Source organism: Lytechinus variegatus, chromosome 13 (assembly GCF_018143015.1).
Source record: "Lytechinus variegatus isolate NC3 chromosome 13, Lvar_3.0, whole genome shotgun sequence".
Lineage (NCBI taxonomy): Eukaryota > Metazoa > Echinodermata > Echinoidea > Temnopleuroida > Toxopneustidae > Lytechinus > Lytechinus variegatus.
Genome location: NC_054752.1, coordinates 14,699,271 through 14,715,234, shown reverse-complemented (window position 1 = coordinate 14,715,234; position 15,964 = coordinate 14,699,271). Strand labels below are relative to the sequence as shown.

Genomic DNA, 15,964 nt, shown 5'->3' with positions numbered 1-15,964 from the left:
TTTTCTGGCATCTTCCATATAAGTAACTTGTAAACCATTCAATTGAGTGATCCCAATTCCATATTGCTTTTTGATTAGTGAGATGCATATTACAATGACTACAAAAAGTGCTTTATGTGTTTAGATGTAATTCTAACAAAATAAGTATGCGCTTGGCACTCGCATGAGATGAATATGGTGAGATAATTGTACTCTTAATGGATTCCTTAAAACAATAGTCCTTAAAATGTCCCTGTTTGTGGTCAATATATACAAAAATTTCAGCTCGCGCTTCGCGCTCGCATTGTTTGTTTTGCGAGACAAGTACGTATCATGATTACAAAAGTTTGCTTATAGTATCCCTTTTAGTTCTGAATATCAACATATTTCAGCTCGCATTATGTGATCAATGAGATACATATCCGTTTAATGGCACTGTCCTTAAAATGTCTTTATTGGGTCAGTTTAAGTCAGTATACCTGGCAACTGAGCACGCTCACCAAGTGACTCAACATTTTTTTTTCAGATCAACCCATACCGTGACCCACGGTACGCCACTGTTGCTCACATTTTATTTAATAAAATGTTCCAATCAGTGACAAAAGTCATGCGTACGTTCCGGCGTAACTTGGCCTTAAGCTGCAGCTTAAGGCCAAGTTACGCCGGAACCGAATTAGTTACGAATTCATCCGAATACACGGATTTGAGTGGCTTCGGGAGTAGGTTCTCCCTCTGCGAAGGGCTCACAAGAGTATTACAGTCCCCCATTGTGATTTTTTATGTTGTTTTGTCTTTATTTTTAATCAAACGTGTCCGTATATTATCCTTGACATCTTTGTTATTGCAAGCAGCAAGAGGAAAAAAGCCCGATCTATGTTAGCAATAGAAAACAAATCAGGGTGATGTGGATTTAGGAGAAAAGTACGCTTAAAGAAGAAAGGAAAAATTAGGTTGAGAAATAGAAATTTGTTATGATTGTGAATATTTTGCCTATAATCAATCACAAAACTAGATTTTTGTTTATTTTTTTTTAATCATTGCTTTCGCGCTTCCCTTGCTCGCAGCTTTCTTTAAATGTTGGCCCATGCACCCCGCACGCCTGGCTCCCTCAAAATGTTTATCTTGTCACGCCAGTGACTGTCAACATTGATCAAAATATTCAATGCATGCCGTCCTTCGATTACACAGGGGTTGTTATATTTCCTGAATCTTTACGATTTTACCCATTTTACATGAGTATTAAAATTATATTATATTGGCAAATCAATAAGTTTTGCAATGTGAATGAACTGTTTTACTTTGCAATGTTGAATATTGCATCATCTCTGAAAATCATTTTAAAGACTGTTTGAAATCATTAATTTCTGGAATATTTTCATTTTGCATCAGCGTGCTATTTTCCACGTTTCGATTAGTTTATTGGTCTGAGATGCCGTATTTATAAGGCATCCTTATTCCTGCTAATTGTGACACCTTCTTCCATTCTCACCACACCTGTAACCAATGAGTAAATATTGGTAATCTAGCTCCATCTTATCGTTTAGACGTAAAAAGAAACACAGTGTATGACGGCATCTAATCTCACAACTACTGAAAGTTTGCTCGCTTACTTCGCTCGCTCGCATATAGACATGCATGGTCAACCCGACTGCAGTCTAGTAGACAAGTTTATATCACATCGAAACTATCAAAACAGCAATCGAAAAAAACAAATCGTGATAGGCCTTTACTTTCCCCGACAAATATGATTGCGTACATCACCCATATACACAGCCGAAATACTATTGAACATGGAACATGGAGTATAATAATGTGTAACTTAATTAAATGATATGTCTATTATCGTCAAATGCAAACAGATCTCTTTAAGAAGAACGCCTTAATGCTAAGTAATGATTTTATTATATTTTTAATTTTTCTCTTTCAGCTCTGACATTCTAAGAGCCTGCATCAATGAGGATCAAGTCACATGGATCACCCTTTGTGGTAATAGTTCGACATCAGAATGGTGAACTGCTACTGTAAATTGTTGTGCAATCGAGGCGAAGACAAGAAAATGGAAAATGGAACTGCGTTGGGTCACTTCGAACCGATCCCAGGCGAGCCAGACGGGCCCGAACCGCCCCGAATATCCGATTCCTCCGAATCTTTGTTCAAACGGTTATGGATTGATCCGATGTACTTCAGATGGATTACGACAGTGGTCTGGGCTGTCGGTATTGCGGTTACCTTCGGTGTCGTTGGGGATTTCTCGATGTTTTTCATCTATCTGGAGCGAGATTTCGAAACAAGTGTGACCGAACTAAGTGAGTATAATTACCCTGTATATGATTCTGTCAAATTTTGTGCTGGGTCTTTAGGACGGCTTACTATAAGAAGTCAAATGATCATGTCTCAATGAACTGCTTTTCAGTTTTATTTAATGTTTGAAGTCGCTCGCAAGGTCATCTTGCTGCGCAAAACGTAGACAGGAATAACCATCGTTTCTGGGGATTTATTCAACAATTTCTGACATTTTACTTTAATCCCCATAAACCGACGGTAAAGTGTTAGTGCGAGCCTGCATGTGTAATCTGGCCCGACTATTCGGAGGACGGGTTTTGTCCAGATTTTTTATTTCTCTTAGCTTCTAAATGACATTATATTATCTTGAACGAAGGCCCATTATTTTCGTTAGACTCTAATCTTTCTACTGATATTATTTAAAATCGAAAAAAAAATCGAAAATATACGTTACCGATGAGTTATATTTCCCGGGTTATTCCTTATTTTTTGATCTTCTGCCGGAGAGGAAAATATGGCAGCCGTCAACGAGTTGTGCTTTTATCAAGGCTTACCGATTAAATTTTCGATATCTTGGCCAATCAATGCGAGCGTCAAGTTCCGAACGCACGCACATCAACATGTACAAGCGCAAAGCAGCGGCACAAATCGCGAGACTATAGGCGCCGCTTTTCCGACGGCAGCGTCGTCAACATTGAAATCTTAACCAAGGTTAAGTTTTTGAAATGTCATCATAACTAAAAAAAACTATATGGACCTAGTTCATGAAACTTGGCCATAGGATTAGTCAAGTATTACTGCACATCCTGCCTGTGTTTCAGGTCACTGACGAAGGTCAAAGGCCATTTGGGGTTAATGAACTTAGACCATGTTGGGGGAATCATGATCAATATCGAAATATTAAACAAGGTTAAGTTTTTTAAATGTTGCCATAACTTCAAAAGTATATAAACCTAGTTCATAAAACTTAGACATAAGGGTAGTAATATATCACTAAAGATCCTGCTTGAGTTTCAGGTCACATGATTAAGGTCAAAGGTCGCTTAGGATCAACGAACTTAGGCCATGTTGGTATTTTGTTGTTGAGGAACAATTGTCATCATAACTAAAATTTGAAAGATCTAGTTCATGAAACTTGGATTTAAGAGCAACTATGTATCCCTGAATATCACATGAGAGTTTCAGGTCACATGACCAAGGTCAAAGGTCACTTAGGGTCAACAAACTTTAGCCATGTTAGGGGTATTTGAGGAATTACTTTGGTGATACTTAGGACATTTGTGGAATTGTCATCATAACTTTGAAAGTTTATGGATCTAGTTCATGAAACTTGGACATAAGAGCAGCAATGTATCCCTGAATAACCTTTGTGCGTTTCAGGAACATGGCCAAGATCAAAGGACATTTAAGGGTTAATGACCTCTGGCCGTGTTGAGGGTATGTGTTGAATTGGCATCATAACTTTGAAAGTTTATGGATCTAGCTCATGAAACATCGAAATAAGGGTAATCAAGCATGAATGATGGTTTTACACATGTCTTAGGTCACAATGATCATGGTCAAAGGTCATTTTTGGTGAATGGACATATTTTCTTATCACATTAGTGTTTTCTTCTATGAATAATTATTCATTAGCTGTTTTCAGAGGCAGCACTGCTGCTATATCGCATTGCGTAATGCAGGTGAGACTGCGAGGCGTTCCACTTGTTGACCTATTGCGATCAGTACGATTGCCACGACTAATCTGATACAATCGTTACGATTATTATACGATTAAGATCACAGTTTCAAATTCAATCATGGGGCGTTAAAGTGGGAACCAGGTATGAGGCATGTTAAGGAGCTCATAATATAGTTGCAATATGTGTGCCGGTATACGTCATCTCAAAATTGATTCTAGTCCGTTACTTCTTTTTTTTTCAAACAGGTGTACTCGGTGGTCTCCCATGGTTTCTCACCTGCTTCTTCTCTCCGCTCGCGAACCAGATCGTGAGCTGGGTCGGCTACCGCTCTACGATGGTAGGCGGGTGTTTCATCTGCTCGATCGGGCTGTTCACAACGAGCTTCATCCACGAGCTTTGGCCGGCCTTCATCACGTACAGTTTGATGGTCGGTGGGAGCGCGGTGATCGTCTACACTGCGGGTTGCGTTTATATCACGGAATATTTCGATAAAAAGCACTGTGCGGGGCCCGTCTCTTCAAATGGACTAGCATTTGAAATATGTGAGTACATGTTCTTTAAAGGGTCCCATCTTATGCAGGTCTATAAACCTGCTAATCCCCATTAACACACGTTTACTGTACAACACATATCCCTTTCCGAGATCATGGGCCCAATTTAAAAAAGACTTTACTTTCCCAATAATGACTACAATAAAACCTTTGAGGTGATTGGCTGCCGCGCTCGTTGCCATGGTTGTTACCATAGTTGTTACCCTAGACACTCCATTGTTTTCGTCACTTCTTTAGAAGTTCATGATCCAATGAACAAGAGCTTAGAGCTTTCGTGATAGCCCCTTTCATTTCGGATGTTAGGAACAACATGTATTTTAGAAGTAACACCCTCTCCGATAGTTCCCTCACGACGTTTTATTCTATTTTACCCTACTTCAATGGGGGTAGGCAAGACATATTTTTTCTTAATTTAATTTGAATAATAAATAGTTAAACAACCAATCATTCTCGTGTATGTCTCTCTCTCTCTCTGTGTTCCTTTTCTATCTCACTTTCTTCGTTTTTCCACCCTCTTCTTTTTCCCCATTACTTGGAAATCATAGAGGGCAGTCGTCCCTGACCCCGATCCCCTCCCCTACCCCTTAGAATAATGAACGATTCCTTTAAATCACGAAGACCTTGATTTCATTTTTTTTTCAGCTATCCTCGTCTTCAGTCCAGTGATCCAGACCACAGCGAGCACCTGGGGCTGGCGGTGGTCGATACGTCTTCTATCGTTTTTCACCTTGTGCGCCACATTCCTCTACATCGTATTCATCCGCAAACCTCCAAAGGACATGTTCATAGACGACGACGACTACGATGTTGTCGACGACAAGAAGGCTATGCGAATGGAGCTCCGTGATCGTGAAAAGGACGAGGTAGGCGTCGATGGTGGAGTTGCGGATGGAGAAGGACAATGGCAAAAGAAGGACGAAGGGGAGATGGCTGAACAAGAGGAGGAGGGGAAGGAGAAGAAAGAAATTAAGCATTGGAAAGCGTCGATACGGAAATATGTCGCATTGCTCAAGATGCCGGCCTTTTCACTTTTTCTGATTGGAACAGTCATTTCATTCATAGCCATCTCTTTCAACCTAATAAATTTTGTGAGTATGGAACTGCATATCAATTTCCCCCTCCCCCTTTCTGTGAAAAAGAGCAAATGGACAACCATTCCCTTGATGATGTTTTCCGTTTTTACAGCACTGTCTTTCGATCTTTACCAACGTGGTAAGCTCGGGTTTGATTATGTCTACCTAATTATTCCGGCATGAATTACGTCCATCTAATTAGCTTATAAGTGCTCCTACACAATAAGACCTTGGACCGCTCGGGAATTTTGTCATTATTTTAACTATCATGGAAACGTTGATTGTGATTGGCTACTGAGTTCCGTTACAATGGTGGGAAAGTGATCATAATGATAATAATAACGTTTTATTTACCCAGGGTAGCCACTTCAGTTAGGAAACTGCTCTACCAGCGGGCCCTGCATAACATAACATGTTATCATTACCCTTCTCCAATCTAAATGCTGAGCGCCTATAGCAAGAAGGCAGAAGGTCCCATTTTCATAAGTCTTTGGTATGACTCGGCCGAGGATCGAACCCAAGACCTCCCGTTCATGAGGCGGACGCTCTACCGCTGAGCCACCATGCCCGGTGCCCCATGCCACTCCATTACTGATTACTATACTATCCTGAACTATACTAGTTTTTAAGATGCATGGGTGTGGTGGTCGAGGCCGACAAGTGATTTTTTTTCCGTCAGTACTTGTGCACACGGCTGATTTGGAGGCTTTGAATCAGACTACAAATCTTGGGCTTTCAAGTTTAAAAAATTGTTTTGGTCGAGACTCGAGTCTGCGTCCATGCATTGTGCTCGACTGCGGGATAGGCTATTTAACCACTTCAATCGATCGAGCTAATCGATGGGTCAGAAATTATGACGTATCTAACATTTCGTGTCGCCATGAATATTCATGAGGCGTAATCTGACTAATTGATAAACCCTATTATATCGCCATTCTCATAGAAAAGTGTACGGCTACGGTATACTGCCCTCTCGCGTCGGGTACACAAGTACTGACGGAAAATATTCGCGGCCGAGTCATTGTGGCCACTGAAGAAACCCGAGTCACTTTGTACGAGGGACCCAGTCAGAGTCAAAGGCAAAAGCTGGCAAAATGTGGCCTGGACTATACATTCCCAATAACATCAACAAAATGTGCGGGTTTTTTTTACCCCAAAAATGGTTATGAAACTATTCTTGCTTCTTTTTCCACCTAGGGAAGCTACCTGGTTTCGGTTGGAGTGTCGGATAAGGAGACAGCGCTGTTTCATTCATTTATGGCCGGTTCGTCTCTGGTCGCCCGGGTCTCAGTTCTTTTTATCCACCTCCTCCCATTCTCAATTCTACTAACCTACCCAACCATCTCCGCCATCAGCTGCGGGGCATCAATTATCATCCTCCTAGTAACCCCTCAATGGGTGTTCTATTTATATTCCATATGTAAGTTATTTTGCCATTTGTGTCGGTACTTCTCAGATCATTACGTTACCTTAAGACGACTCTTTTCAATGCTTCCCACTCGTAATAATTTTTCCAGTACTTTTCTCCCTCTGTCGATATTTCACTACGCCTTTGGCCACTCAGCAGAGAGGATTTGGCGCATTACAAATCCCATCTATTATTATTAGTAGTATTATTATCATCGTCATCATCATGGCTGAACATACTTTGCCAACTATTTTGGTCAAGATATTGGTCTAATATTCAATTTCAATTCAATTCAAAGAAACATTTATTTTCCTCCATTTTACAAAGTTACATTCATTATTGTTCACAAGAATACACTAAAAATCAATTTCTATAAAGAATATAAATATAAACAACTTATGTGTAAAGAGGAAGGCGTATGTCCCTAGAAGCATAATGTTTGTGGCGGGATACGCCTGTGGACAAATATATACAATACACAAAATACAATACAAAGATAAGAAGGGCGAGGAAAGGAGAAGAGAAGTAGAAAAGAAAACGGGAAGAAAACGAGAGAGGGAGAAGTGAGCAGGAAGGCGGGCGGGCATGAGTTACCGAGTACCGAGCAAGTAGAGCGTACAACAATGTATGATGGAGAGAGGGAGAGATAAAAATAATAATGCCTCAACATTTGCACATTATTCATGTTAACTTAAGATCAAAAGGAATGTAAGGTATTAGGATATTCAAGCATAGGATGATAAAATTGATTTTTTAATCTTAAATTTTAAGCTAGTTGCTGACAAGGATTTTTTTATGTAGTCTGGAAGATCATTCCATATTTTCGGGCCAGAATAACGGATGTTGTGTTGAAAGATAATCTTTTTGTGTTTAGGAATATATATTTGGTTATTTGTTCGGGTATCAAAATGATGTATATTTGATACATGCGTAAAGAAATCACGAAAATTTTCTGGAATTTGAGAATTTAAACACCTGTACATAAAATTACATTGCTGAAGTTTATTGATGTCGTTAAATTTCAGCAGTTTCTGGGAATGAAATAAAGATTTCGTGTCTGTTGGTGGTATGATGTCGTTTACAGAAATTATACGCACAATTTTATTTTGAAGGGAACATAATTTTTTAAGATGGGTTTGGTATGTGTTAGCCCAGACCAAATTACAATAATAAAAATATGGCAAGATTAGAGAGCAATATAATGTAATATATCAGTTAGCTCTAAAATTATTTGGTCCACTGTCAGTTTGGCCCAGATACTTGGTCCAACTACCAAGCTGGTTCAAATACGTGGTTTAACTACCAATAATTGGTGTAATATTCATTAGATTATAAACTGTCATGGTGAAGTCTAGTGAATCCCAAGGTTGCCTAGTTTCCACTTCTCCGTACTAACGTTGTGCTATAGGTGATATCTCCTTGGTAATACTATATGCGGTGATGATTATTATGGTGAGGAGGAGGGCGATTGAGGGCAAAAATAATGTTGATATCCAGTCACGTGAATTTCTTCATTCACTGGTTGGGTTAACTTTGCTTTGTGTATATAGGCCTACTGCCGCAAGGATCAGGGTTTTTTTTTTAACCAATGTCCGATTTTATTTAGGCAACGACTTTGTAGCGATAACATTGCAAATTGGTCCTCATCATCACAGTTGATCAATTGCAATTTACTTGAGCCAATTTTTCTGTTCATTTCTCAGTGACAGGAGCGATGCGTGGCTTGTATTTCTCGCTGTCAACTGGTATGGCCGTGGAGCTCAGCGGGAGAGATAAAGCTGCCGAGGCCTATGCGTTGACCTTCGCCGCGTGGGGCTTCGGCAGTATAGTGGCTGCAGTTCTACCTGGTGAGAACTTGTTCGAATCGAGGACAATTAATAATAATGATCAAATATGTGATTCTTCCTCATTATATTCGGCATTACAATCCATCATTGTGTATTTGAAAATTACAATGTTTCCATCAAAAGGATGAATAGCTTTATGAGGAATTCGATCAAAAAAGATGAACGAGCAAAGCGAGTCAGCCGAAAAAATAAAGTCAACTCCACTCTTACAGTCAGAAGTGCGTATTTGAGATTCGGGCTAGTTTCTTTTAGTGGCCGGGTACAAAGGAGTACAAATGCAATTTTTTTCAACGTCGGTCCTCTGATCAGTTTCATATTTCAATTGCCGTTTTTTGTTTACTTTCTTTATTCCAGCTATCACCCATCGTCTTACCGGCTCTTACAAGGTTTCCATGATGATGTGCATCGCCTTCTGGGGACTGTCCGCAATTTTGTTCTTGATTGTCTATCTCTTGAATAGAAGAACACGGCGGAAACGATCGTCCTCCAAATCAAGCGTTGAGGGCGGTAAAAAAGAATCGTTGTTGCCTTCGAGAGATGTCAGCAAGGAGCTGATAGTATCCACTTCGTACTCTCCCCTCCCTGACCAAGATACGGCGGTGGTTTGAATCAAAGGTCGATCACGTCTAAAAACTTCACCCATCAGTGCTTTCACTTTCCAGAATGAATTATCCTCAGAAAACACGTGAAAATCAGGAATTAAATAATGATGATAATAAGAAATATATTAATTAAAATGTGTTCTAATAGACAATTGTTCTATTATTATTATTATTTGTTTGGCATCACCTGTGCCTGGGAGGCGAAAAGCGAACTGAATCACTATGACCCGCAGGTCTCTCCTCCCGATACAACTGATTGGGGGAATGCAAGTGGACCACTACACCGGGTTTTCCCCCTACTCTTATACGAATAGTGCAGTAGGTTCTTATTACGTGCAAAGGTGGTGACTCTCCTCTACACGGGGCCTCCATTTAACGTCCTATCCGAGGGAGGGAATGTTTTCCATTGTAACATAGCCTGCATCTATGAAACACGGGAAAGACGTTTACACACAACGCACTGCTGGCTTCAGTCATCCGCCCGGGGTGGACTCGAACCCACGATCTTTGGTTCGACGGGCAGACGCGTTACCGACTGAGCCAACACCGCTCTATTTCTATTTCTCTGATGAAACTTTAATTAAAGTGCATACTGACCATCATCGGACATCCATGACAGAAGAAATTATAAAATCCAGTACTTTTGATATCAGAAACTTTCAAACAGTTCAAGTTCATTATAGTGTTTTATAAATTTACGTATATATTTTTCAATTTAGCGATAGATTTAAGCATAATTCCTTGCAGATTTTTATTCATATATTCAGGGAAAAACCTCAATATTATTTCCACATTTTTAAATGCTTAGAACAGGCTACTGTTCATGCATGCCTTTTATTATGTTATACACACCCGTCTATATATATATGTATATATATATGGTGGTGTGTGTGCGTTCGGGTGCACTGTGAGTGTGTTTGTGGAGATGGAAAGGTGCAGTGTGGGTACATGGGTGAGTGTAATGGAGTATGTGTGTAGTGTGGATAGACTTGCAACGTTTAATCACGGCGCGCTATCATGTTTTGAGTACTTTCGTAAAAACGCGTCCTCTAATCTACGAAGTGCAGGCTCTGCACTCGGGTCTTTACGCACTTTAACCGACAGTTTCTCAAGGTTTTTAAAGGTCAAGTCCACCTCAGAAAAATGTTGATTTAAATCAATAGAGAAAAATTACACAAGCACAATGCTGAAGATTTCATCAAAATCGGCTGAAAAATAAGAAAGTTATGACATTTCAAAGTTTCGCTTATTTTTAACAAAATAGTTATGAACGAGCCAGTTACATCCAAATGAGAGAGTTGATGATGTCACTCACTCACTATTTCTTTTGTTTTTTATTGTTTGAATTATATGATATTTCAATTTTTACGAATTTGACGATTGGGACCTCTTTGCCTGAAGCACAAAATGTTAAAATAATGGAATTCCACGTGTTCAGGGAGGAATGAAACTTTTGCTTTCGACGAAATGTTACTTGCCTCTGCCAAATTACAATTCCAGCTGTATTTCATTTGTTGTTTGTCATAACAGCCAACACACGCCTTTACCATATATTTACAACATAATATAAAAGGATGGAAATTAATATAATATATTTATATACATTAACCAAATATTTCATTTTTGTATTTGTTGATTTTATTAGATCTTAATTTCTCTCTTTTTGTAAAAATGCTGGTTTAAGTTTAGTTTGATTTTGTGATTAATAAGAATGCAATATAAATTGCGGTTTAATTAAGAAACAATATTTATGATATCTTTCATGAAGGAATAAGCTTAAAGATTAAAGAATAGGACATTAGTCAACATAAAAGTTTTTTCAATAATGTATATTTTAACCGCTTAGAGACATCGTTGCAATATAAATGCGGTTTTATTATTATTATCATGATTATTATTATTATTATAATTATCATCACTCATATTATCATCATCATGTTTTTAATTAATATTATTATTATTATTACTGTCGTATATTCTATGGTTATGTGATGTCCCTATTATTTGGGGGCATCGTGGTCTAGTGGTTTTGACGCTCGAATTTCAATCTGTGGGACGTTGGTTCGCTTCCCAGCCATGGCGTGTATTCCTTCAGCAAGAAATTCCTCGAATGCCAGAGCACCTGTTTGGGAAGCACGGCTATATAACCGGGTAATAATAATATTAACATTATTGTAATGCGCATTCGAGTATATACAGAAATTGTGCAATATAATTGTACAATTATTGATTTAGAAGAACATTCCTCTGATCGAAATAGGAGATGCTCTATGGCATTGTGTTTGTCTTTAAAGATATGTATTTAGTTCTTAATTGCAGAGCTATATTTCAAAGTTCATATATATTTTTTTCAGAGAAAATAACAGAATTATCGCACTTGTTGCGTTATTGCAATACAATATTTGGATATTTGAATGGTTCCGGAATTTATAGGAGAATGGTCTATTTGGTGTAAAATCATAGATTTAATCATATGAAGACATGTGTGGAATATACTGATTTCTTTTAGTGAAATATATATATTTATATACGATATTGTTAATTTAATTACCTTGCCTCGTTTCTATGAGAGATATTGGAAGTTTGCTTGTTGAATATTTTGAGACAAATTGTGTGTATATTGAGTTCTAGGAGATTTATTGTTTTTTATTCTTCATGTACATCGAAATGGTTTATGAATTATTTTCTAATGTGATGAATGATAACATGTGTTTAATGTTAGAAACGGAGCACATTGATCTATCTAGATCTGATATAAAGATGTATTGGCATTCACCCCGATACCACCATTCTACACAGTAAAAACGCTGTTTAAGATTATATACAACCCTGTTACTATATGAACCTTACAGTAGTTGTTTAACAATTTTAACAATCATGTTTAATTTATTGAAGATTAGAAATAGAAAATAAACTTTGTTTAAGATTTAAACACTTGTTTAAACTGTGTAAACAATTACTGTAAGGTTCATACAGTAAACAGCGTTGTGTAAGAATTTTAAACAGCGTTTTTACTGTGTAATTATTGTGTAAGTGACAGAATCAAAGGAAAGGGGAAGGCTTATTCACTCATCCACGATTCACGCATCAGACCGTCACCAATTCAAAGACCCTTTCTTTTTATTCATGATATAATGCATAATATCATATGAGATTGATGATGCACGGTTCTATTGTCTGCTGTGCAGACCCATTCACCATGTTCACTCGAGTTAAGGGTCTGAATTGCAGCCTACTCATGCCTTGTGCACTGAAGGCCCTCGAATTGAAACAGCAAGTTTAGTATGTGCTAGTCTTTGCGTGGAGACACACTTGTTGATCAAAGTTTCAATCGGGTCCTGTGCCTGCAGACTAAGGTGGTTCCGTGCTGATTGAACCATGGACCTAAGGAGAGACGGACAACGCGAGTATTTCTTTGATCCAATGATAGTCACCGTCACCTACATGATGACGTGCATCTTAATAAGAGCGTACATGTGTTGTGACAATGGCAATCACCATGACCATCAGGCGTGTGCTGGTCACTTGAAGACGGGACAGTTTCCCTGGTCTCGATTTTTGTTGGTTGATACCCTATTTCAGCACCGTGCCTTTCAATCAACATATCTTTCATATTTGGAGCAGCAAACTTGGGAAGCAGACGAGTTTTGCGATATGAAATATGTCATTCTATCCGCTTACACGGGCCTATACTCGTTACGTATATCTGGAATATTATGGAGAAACCTAGGAAAATTGAATTTTAAATTGTTAACGATTAATCAATCAATTTATATGCAGACACTTTCCGAAATTAAACAAATGGAACTTAGATTACCAAAGGTAAGCAGGAACTGCACATTGATTTTCTATGATTTCGGTGATTGTTATCAAATGCGCATACAATCTGTGAAATATAAATGTCCAATCACAAACTGCTTTAAGCCCTTCTCAATATTAGAATTTTGAAATAGCAATACGAATAATTGGATAGTTGATATATAGCCATCATGTTCAATACCATAACACGACATTCAGGGATTTGCTTTCTCTTATTTCATTAACTAAATGAAATGATGATATGCCTATACAGCAACATGCACGGGTATATGGCACAAAATAATTGCCGGCTGTGTGCGAGTTAAGATAGGATCCTATTTATTATTTTGTGCTCGAGCACCATCTATTTTTAACTATAAGCATGTTTATAATCATTTCAAAAGATTTTATGATATTTCGGGGTTTTTTAATATTATATTTACAAGGGATTTGCATATCTACTATTGCCTTCTTCTTAATTTGATTTTCTTGAATTCGTTAAAACCAATTAAATTGTCATTTTAACACTAATTTTGTTTGAGTCAGTCAATTTCTAAAATGGAATGGATGAAAATAAATGGATGATAGAGAAATGGATAGACATTGATCGAGACAGGAAGAGAGTGAGAGGGAGGGAGAGAGGGGGGGGGGGGGGGGTTAAAGGAGAGGGTGAGATATCAGGAGGATGTAGTTGAAAGAATGGATCAAGGAAATGACATATGGGATGGGAGCTAAGAAGAGAGGAGTTGGGTGAGAAGTGTTTAAAGGAGGGGGGTGAGAAACATCAGATAGAAAAATAGAGGACGCAGAGGAAAGAATGGATCGAGGAAATGACATAGGGGATGGGAGCTAAGAAGAGAGGAGTTGGGGTGAGAAGTGGTTAAAGAAGGGGGTGAGATATATCAGATAGAAAAATAGAGAATGCAGTGGAAAAAATGGATCGAGGAAATGACATAGGGGATGGGAGATAAGAAGAGAGGGGTGGGGTGAGAAGTGGTTAAAGAAGAGGGGGGGGGGAGATATCAGATAGAAAAATAGAGAATACAGAGGAAAGAATGGATCGAGGAAATGATAGAGGGGAAGAGAGCTAAGAAGAGAGGGGGTGGGGTGAGAAGTGTTTAAAGAAGGGGGGTGAGAAACATCAGATAGAAAAATAGAGGACGCAGTAGAAAGAATGGATCGAGGAAATGACATAGGGGATGGGAGATAACAAGAGAGGGGGTGAGAAGTGGTTAAAGAAGAGGGGTGAGATAATTATATCAGATAGAAAAATAGAGAATGCAGAGGAAAGAATGGATCGAGGAAATGATAGAGGGGAAGAGAGCTAAGAAGAGAGGAGTTGGGGTGAGAAGTGGTTAAAGAAGGGGGTGAGAAACATCAGATAGAAAAATAGAGGACGCAGTGGAAAGAATGGATCGAGGAAATGACATAGGGGATGGGAGCTAAGAAGAGAGGGGGTGGGGTGAGAAGTGGTTAAAGAAGGGGTAGTGAGATATATCAGATAGAAAAATAGAGAATACAGAGGAAAGAATGGATCGAGGAAAAGATAGAGGGGAAGAGAGCTAAGAAGAGAGGGGGTGGGGTGAGAAGTGGTTAAAGAAGGGGGGTGAGAAACAGATAGAAAAATAGAGGACGCAGTGGAAAGAATGGATCGAGGAAATGACATAGGGGATGGGAGATAAGAAGAGAGGGGGTGGGGTGAGAAGTGGTTAAAGAAGAGGGGGGGGGAGATATCAGATAGAAAAATAGAGAATACAGAGGAAAGAATGGATCGAGGAAATGACAGAGGGGAAGAGAGCTAAGAAGAGAAGGGGTGGGGTGAGAAGTGTTTCAAGAAGGGGTGGGGGTGAGAAACAGATAGAAAAATAGAGTATGCAGTGGAAAGAATGGATCGAGGAAATGACATAGAGGATGGGAGCTAAGAAGAGAGGAGTTGGGTGAGAAGTGGTTAAATAAGGGGTGGGGGTGAGAGATATCATATAGAAAAAAAGATGGAAAGAATGGATCGAGGAAATGACATCGGGGATGGGAGATAGGAAGGGGGTGGGGTGGCAAGGGAGTGTACGACACAAGAAAGAGCCCTGGCTGTCATTTTAAATATCACAAGCCCAGAAACAATGTGATTCGACCAATCCTTCCAGAAATTTCTATCTGTAGGATGTCCACAATTCACGAACATTTTGAGACGATAGCTAATTTACCCCACCTTTCTACTTTTCTCCCCTCATCATTGCATTCAGGCTTAAATCTCGTATTCCCAATCATCGTCCATTTTATTTCTGATATTCTGTATACAGTCAGCACCACCTCTCCCTCATATTACCAATATCTCCGCTCCCTAAAAATTGCTTTCACTTGACCCTCCCCTCCCTCTCTCGCTCCTCCATCACCCTTTCCATTATTCCCCTCCTCCTCTCGCCCTTTTTAATACACCCTCTCAATAGTCATTCATATTCGGTTGGCATCAATTAAGCGGAAGTTCTCTAGCTTTTTGTCAGGGTGAACTTCCCCTTCAATGAATCACAAATTCATGGGGAAAAAAGTAATGTGAGAAAATCACACAACCGCAACGGGGTTTCGAAACCGACTTTGCAAGACCAGCGTTTTACAAACTGGTGGGCAATCCAGGCTTCCATAGAGGCGATGTAATATTCTCACAGTAGGTAATCTACTATCAGTGAACAAATTACACAAAATTCATATGCTGAAACAAAGATTGATTCAAAGCTCAAGATATTTAG

The 15,964-nt window shown here is 39.0% G+C and overlaps 1 protein-coding gene across 1 annotated transcript; it reads left to right on the top strand.

Annotated features, from left to right (window-relative positions):
- The first annotated feature begins 1,638 nt into the window (after positions 1-1,638).
- On the top strand, positions 1,639-9,505 carry LOC121426850. The gene is made up of 6 exons (XM_041623248.1): positions 1,639-2,285; positions 4,190-4,486; positions 5,138-5,583; positions 6,766-6,988; positions 8,680-8,823; positions 9,178-9,505. Exons 1-6 carry the CDS (start codon positions 1,985-1,987, stop codon positions 9,429-9,431), a joined length of 1,665 nt encoding a protein of 554 aa, XP_041479182.1. The 5' UTR covers positions 1,639-1,984; the 3' UTR covers positions 9,432-9,505.
- Positions 9,506-15,964: the final 6,459 nt, after the last annotated feature.